This window comes from Raphanus sativus, unplaced genomic scaffold (genome assembly GCF_000801105.2).
Source record: "Raphanus sativus cultivar WK10039 unplaced genomic scaffold, ASM80110v3 Scaffold1124, whole genome shotgun sequence".
NCBI lineage: Eukaryota > Viridiplantae > Streptophyta > Magnoliopsida > Brassicales > Brassicaceae > Raphanus > Raphanus sativus.
Window position 1 is genome coordinate 14,441 of NW_026616438.1, and position 7,576 is coordinate 22,016.

Genomic DNA, 7,576 nt, shown 5'->3' on the forward strand with positions numbered 1-7,576 from the left:
TCTTTATTTCCAAACAATATACTTATTTTTGTATACTACTATCAATGTTTTCAAACAATATATTTTATATACTACTATCAATGTTTCCAAACAATACAATAATTAATCTTAGTTATTTTATATCCATAATTTTCTCTTTAATTTTTTTAGAAACGTCATAATTTCATAAATTGCAAATAATGAACTTTAAAATTTGGATTATAAGATTACAAATTATGAAACTATTACAATTTAAATCAAATTAGATTACATATCGGTCATCCATTAGTTCAATCGATTAGTCTCGGGTTTTAGTGATCTTTTAATATGAATATTTTAAAAACCTAAATTGAATTGTTAGATCTCCGGATTAACCGGTATAATCACAATCGGGTTGAATTTAAAAACATTGATTTAAATGCAAAAATATTTTAGATACATACTCTTTAAAAGTTACCAAAATATTTTTTAAGTTATTAGTAAAAATTTTCATCGTAAAATATTCCGCGCTTCTAAAGCGCGGATCAAGATCTAATTAATGTATAAAATCGTAAAAACAAATATCTCCACGGATGTGTAACAATAATCACGGATGTGCGGATCAAAGTTATTATTATCATCGTTCTTAACTGAGCAATGGGATTCTCTTTGACCCAAAGTATTGGCTTCTGGACTTGCCATATTTTAAGCTTGGCCCATATTGAACTAGTCAGTTTAATATTTGTTCAACCCCATTTAAACTGTGTACGATGTTCTTCCCTTTTTTTTTTTTTGCAGATTTATCGTTGTGTGTGTGAAAGAAAAACTGAAATTTTGGACACATTAGGAAAAATTACGGGTAACGTGATTATTATCATATATACGTACTACATTCTCTTTCGCACGTAGCATAGTTTATAGAATCGATATTTAGAAATTGAAGCTCCTAAGCAATATATATTATAGATAATTATACATATTCCAAAATAGTAATTCAAAGGACAACTACTTTTTCCCTTTTTTCTAAAGAGAGGAAAAAAGAATACTTTTATAACAAAAGAAAATCATCTCCTAACAAAATCTCTTCGTCTGTTGGCAAAAACAACACCATGTTTCATAAGCCAATATCTTTCTATCTCCTCCGGTGTTCGTCCCGGAATCCTCCCGGCTATCAATTCCCACCTATTTACAACACACGTACCATAAAATCTTACCGTCAAATACATTTTATGTAAATAGTCTTCCTTTTTATAAAAGAAAACTAGCATAATACGAAAATGTTTTGCTAAAGTATATGCCCGTACACAGTCTCTACTACAATCTTACTTAGGTTTTGTATACATAAACAAACAAAAACGAAACTGGATCAGAAATTAGGCTGAACATATTGATTGAGTCTTGGCAGCTCAGCTCGGTTCGGCCCAATAGTAAAAATAAATAAATGATGGAAACAGACAAAAGAAAAGTGAATAGCAAGATCAAGATGAATCCACCGAGAGAGAGTTTTTACCTGTCTCCGACGAGTTTATACATCCGATAAATGAGATCTTCTTCTTCCTCCGTCATCTTCACAGCTTCCCATTCTATGCTACTCACTTCTGCTAAATATCCAAACATCAGACTCTAATTCTCAATCCAATGAAAGATAGGGACAGAAGCAGAGAGCTAGAGAGATAGATAAAGCTGATCACCTTCGGAACACGACGCTTTGGCCTTGCCCTGTCTCCGACGTCGTCTGTCCATTTTTTACCGTCTTTGTCGGAACAAAAAAGGTCAAACAAAGACAGAAGAAATCTTGAGAAACAAGAAGATCAATAACTTTGTTTCTTGTGTTCCTCGAAAGAAAAAAAAAAGTGAGAGAGGGGCTCGAAAAAGAATTGAAAACTAGACAGGTTATTTTATAACTGCGCATGTCAGGTTAATTCCTAGAATAATTATTTATTTAATATTATCATACTCAATTATTAAACATTTATTAAGTAGTTTAGTTCGATGAGCGGAAGAAAACGAATCTGTAAACTGTAGTTACGTCACTTACGTACTGTGTGTTGGCTTCAACTGCCTCGTTAATCAGATGGAAGAACGACAGATACAACCATAACTACTTCTATACTATTAAATAAATAACATCTTCAAACCTTTGACTTGCGGTTGCAGCCTTGCAGGAGTGAGCATTTCGGTTTAATTTTGGGTTCAATTTGGGTTGGTTCGTTTGGTTTATTTAGGTTTAGGAAAATTTTAACCAAAATCGATCTAATATTAGTTTGGTTTTAGTTTGGTTTTTACTTGTGTTTATTTAGTTCAATAGAGTTGATTTTTTTTTAGTTTTATCTAGTTTTATTACAAAATATCTTTTACAAGAACATAAACAAATCATCATTTGAATCATTATATTCTTTATATTAAAATGTAAAGCTAAACATCACAATAAAAACGTAAAAAATGTAATCCAATAATTTTATATATTATCTTTAAACTTAATATAAATATCATAAATAATTTTTGTTTTTGATGTTAATCTATAAGATTCATATTTTTTTATTTTAATATTAGTTATGTTTATTTTATTCTTTTATACTAAAATGTATAAATTTATATTTAGTATTTTAAATTAAATATATTAAATTTTAATATAATTACTGTATTTAATTAATCTAATTAAAAATACTTTGGTTTTTCGATTTGATTCGGTTTTAGCCGAACCATTTGAGTTCGGTTGGGTCGGTTTGGCTCGGTTTGAGTTCGGTTGGATCGGTTTGAGTTCAGTTGGATTGATTTGGTTTGGTTCAGTTTATTTTTTCACCCACCCTATAGCCTTGTAAGAATAAAAGGAGTTTCCTTAAAGTAAACTTTTTAAAAGACGAGTATATCCCTATTAATATGCTGCTTGTTGTAAATGAATTAGTGATTTATTAAAATTCCAAACACCAAGTTTTTTTTTTTTGGACTGAAAATAAAAAGTGCCCACACGTAGAATCGAACTACGGACCAACACCAAGATTTTGATTTATAGACTATATTGGAAAAATAATAAATTAAATAGATAAAAAACTCTGTCAAAGGCAAAGCTAAAAGATATTTATTAAATTGAAAATATAAAAAATACAATAATAACACTTGATTTGTTTTGCAAGAAAAATCTCAGACATTCCATTTGAAAGTTTGATATAAGAGGAAAGTTTGGTAGAAGAAAACACCCAGATAATTAATAATATGATATTCTAATCAAACAAAAGAAAAAAAAGGGGTAAAGAGAAGAATAGTTAGCTCGAAACAAATCTCTGGACCAAACGATCCGGTATCATACTTATTTTGTTAATTTTTTTCTTGACGCCACTTATTTTGTTAATTAATCAACATATATTGATTATAAATATTGTTTAACCGCATTCTCGAGATCGGTTTAATCATATACTTCAAGGAGTTTATCTTCTTTAATATTATTATCAGGAGTTAAACCAATGGATTGAAATCAAAAGCAGAGAAGCACATTTGTTTCTATAAAAGCTTGGACTCTGAAAAGGCACAATTCAGACAAGTATCTAACAAGAAAGAAAAATATTCGGTACATGTGGTGGTTAAATAAATGATATTTAAACAAAAAGACTATTGAAAATAAACTGTTTGAGACTAACTAGGTCTGGGCGTTCGAGTCTTCGGGTCGGTTTCGGATCGGTTTTGGATCGGTTCCTTTCGGATTCAAGTTCTTTCGGGTCCTAAATATTTGGACCCAACAGGCACTTTTAAATTTTCAGTCCGGGTCCAGGTTCGGGTCTTCAGGTCGGTCGGTTTGGGTTTATAATTAAAATACTTGTTAAATACCCATATTTTTTCGGTCCGGGTCGGGTTCGGGTATTTAGGATCTAAAAAGACAAAATAACTACAAAAATTTCATCAAATTTAGTCAAAATCTTTCATGTATATCTAAAGTTTTTCAAAATAACTTAAAATAAACTATTAAAATTTAAAAAAACAAAATTTTGAATTCTAAATTGTACATTTAAAACTCCATATTATTTTAAAAATAATAACAAAGATTGTTAACAAAAAACAATTCAACTAAATCATAAAATAAAATATAGAAAATAGAACATAACAAAACCTAATTTTGGATATTCATGTTTTTAAGTAGGGTATAAATCGGTTCTTGTCGGGTCGGGTCTATTCGGGTCGGTTTTTTTTTGGGTCCTGGTCTATTCGGGTCGGTTCTTTTCGGGTCCGGGTCTATTCGGGTAAAAAAAATTTGGACCCAACAGATACTTATAAACTTTCGGGTCGATTCCAAGTTCGGGTATTTTTGGTTCGGTTCCAGGTCGGGTCTTTAGGTCCGGGTTAAATTGCCCAGGCCTAAGACTAACCTTCTTCTATTTAATTCAGATTTCGTGTATGACGTGAAGTGCAAAGGTTAGATAAGTCTATATATAAGACGAATAGCTGCTATTAGGAGTGGGCGCTTTATCCGATATCCGAAGTGGTATCCGAACCCGATCCGAAACGAACTGAAATCCGAACCGAAGTAGCAAAATATCTGAACGGGTATTAAGTTAGGAGAAATTGGATATCTGAACCCGAACGAGTAATACCTGAACCTGAATAGATATTCGAAGATAACCGAACCTATGTATATTTACCCTTATATTTCTAGTTTACATCTCTTATTTTCTTTAAAATATTTATATTGATGTTACACATACTTTAAAATCATATAGTATATATATATATATATATATATATATATATATATATATATATATATTATGGAGAAACTAATTTGATATTCATTTAAAATGCATGTCAAACTTTTTGTTTCATGTATTAACAAAAGTTATATCCAAAATTTAAAAACAAATAGCCAAATTAATATTTTTATTTTTGAAATATTATCTCCATTCTACCTACTTGAGGCCAACAACTCTCTCGAACCCAATTCAAGTTGGCAATACATATGCATTTTTCAGCAGTCTTTTACTCTTCGACCACATCAACCTGAATTTCTCTTCGACCACATCAACCTAACCTCATTCTCCCATACACTCTTTCTTCTACCACAATTTCTCTAACGATTCCTTTCCCAACCATGTTTCACTCAGTTAACCTTCTCCCAATTCAAGTGACCACTTTTCACCCAACCACGCCTCAGTTGACCTAATCTCGTTTTTACGTCCCACTTTCTCATTTGTCACGAAACCAACCATCAGATTAGTTTTCTTATCCTTTAATCTAACGGTGCTTAACAATTTCAATCTACGGATTAATTGCAACTGAAAAAAGCAACTATATGTTACTTATTTTTGACCAACAACTCACTTTTGACTAGATTGCAACTGTCTTTATAGACAAGGGCATTTAGGGAAGAAGAAATACAAAAGAAAGTCACACCTCCAACAAAAATTGGTTGAACATGTTAAAAAAATTACATGGTAAGACACTTTATCACTTTCATATTACTTCTAAAGACACAATACGCTTGCAACACACTTTTTTGAAGGTGAAAGACTTTCATACCTTTCTTAACTAAAAGGAACAAAAAATCCCAGCAAACGAGATCAAACGTGTTCCAACTCATCTTTTGATTTTACCAAATCTCAAAATCTTCTCTCTTTAGAGATTGAAGATTAAGAACCCTAGTTTTCAAGTAATCCCCAATTGGATCCGATCTTTCACTTTTTTTCCTCCATGAATGTTCTGGGTTTTGTACCTCTGCAACAAAGCCGATGTCTTTATTCCTTGTGACTGCCATTGACGAGCTCTGTTGGTCAAAGCTTTTCATCTAAACCTGTAGCTAAAGAGACACCTTCTGATTATGGACCTTGTGCAAATCCTCTCAATGGGTTCCAGGAAATCATCAATGGACAGAACCCATCATCAAAACGATTATATGGCCGCCATTATGACCGAGAAGGAAGCTATGGTGAATCGTTTTCTTGTCAAGGCTCTCCAGAATCCTTGTCATCGTCTCACCAGTTAGTCAATTCTATCCCAAACCCCCCAAGATTCAATTTTTCACTTTCTTCCTTTGTTGGATTGATTTGATTTTAGTCATGTCTTTAGCATTCTGGAGTTTGATAGAATTGGGGAATCATGTTTATGTTTTCTCTACAAATCGATCCTTTTGTTTGGTGACTTGGGTTTGGCTTTCTTGCTCGACAATTTGATCCATAACTATGGTTGCTTTGCTTGTTGTTAGTAAAAACTATTTTTCTTCCTCCCAAAGTTGATAACTTTAATATATGTATTTTATTTAATGTTGCTTTGTTTGTCTTCTTCAGTAACAAGAATGAGGTTCTGAATCCAAGTTAGGACCTCACTGAAATTCCCAGAAAAGTGTAAGCTTAGCAAAATTAATTTGCCAAATTTTAATCTTTTATGTTTCCTTGTGATATTAAATTGTTTTGTTTTGGATCAGTTTTACTCTCACAATGCTAATATGATTCCTCCTTAATTACCGAGTTTTGTGGACACTAACTTCATCACCTTCTCAAGTCAGAATAAGGTATATGTCACATTACTTCTCTCTACTGATTGTCTTTGTGGACATGATTCTAATTAATATCCTTTTGTTGTGTCTACAAGACCTTGTCCACAAGACCTCGTCCACAGTATGCTGAAAATTCTTCGTCCACCAAAACCTTGTACATGAAACCTCTTGTAGAATTAAAAACATTGTTTATATTTCTTGTAAGAGTTTGTTTTTGTTCTAGCTTTGAAGGATTTGGTGGCTAATCATGCTTCTCTGTTAGGTTCACTCACACATGAGCTCAAAGAAATTGGGTTTATGGCCAGGAAGTAACTCGGTTCTCTGGTGCTATATTTTTTTTCTTCTTCCTTCATTGGTTGGTTCTATGTCCATACCATATATGTCCACATTTTACTTGTCCACATGTTATGTTCGTATTTTTCTATATCCACATTTTAATTGTCCACAAATACATAATTTACAAGTTTTTTTCTATGCGTGGATATGTTTTTAATATTCAAATGAGTAAAATACACGTAAATGGATGTTAAAATGTAGAAAATAAAAAACTACAACTTATTACATCAAATTTATTTATATATTTTTAGATTCAGAATATAATCAAATAAAGAAATAGAGGGTAAATTGATAATAAAAATAATAAGAATTGAAAAAAAAAATCACTTGGCTCAACGAAATTACGTATACACTCCAAGCGAAAGCTCTTTAGGAGTTTCAGTTCATCAGGGACAAAAATATCTAGAAACCCTCTCAAAATCATAAATGTGTTCTTCAAGTGCAATGTGCCTCTGAGTGCAAACAAAAAGACAAATGTGTCTTATAATGTAATGCACTCTAATAGTTTAGGGTCGAACACAAAGTAACCTTTTGTGTAACTTTCTCCGATCTAAAAGCATGCCAAGGTTGTAAAGAGTATGTATGTGCCTCGTATGGCTTTTTACTTGGTCTAAGAACATTAATTGTACTAAGAGTGTGAATAAGCCCATACGGAGTGTTAATTCATGACAGAAAATTGGGCCTCTGAAATCCTACTACTTTACTAGGACTTGAAAGCCCACAAAATGCAAATTCGAAGCTTTAGATCGTTCTCGTTTGTTGAGGAAGAAGTGAAACGTTGCGTTTTGGAGTAGCTAGCCTACG

The 7,576-nt window shown here is 32.0% G+C and overlaps 1 protein-coding gene across 2 annotated transcripts; it reads right to left on the reverse strand.

Moving 5' to 3' along the window:
* Positions 1 to 811: 811 nt before the first annotated feature.
* LOC130503777 (transcription factor CPC-like) lies at positions 812 to 1,852 on the reverse strand. Of its 2 annotated transcripts, none has more exons than XM_056998343.1 (3): positions 1,650 to 1,852; positions 1,469 to 1,556; positions 812 to 1,140 (listed from the first exon to the last, which is right to left on the reverse strand). In XM_056998343.1, the coding sequence occupies exons 1-3, from the start codon at positions 1,699 to 1,701 to the stop codon at positions 1,023 to 1,025; spliced, it is 258 nt and encodes an 85-aa protein (XP_056854323.1). In that variant the 5' UTR covers positions 1,702 to 1,852; the 3' UTR covers positions 812 to 1,022. The 2 variants fall into 2 exon arrangements, with proteins under 2 accessions (XP_056854323.1, XP_056854322.1); XM_056998342.1 differs by having other exon boundaries at positions 1,469 to 1,559.
* Between the last annotated feature and the right edge of the window lie 5,724 nt (positions 1,853 to 7,576).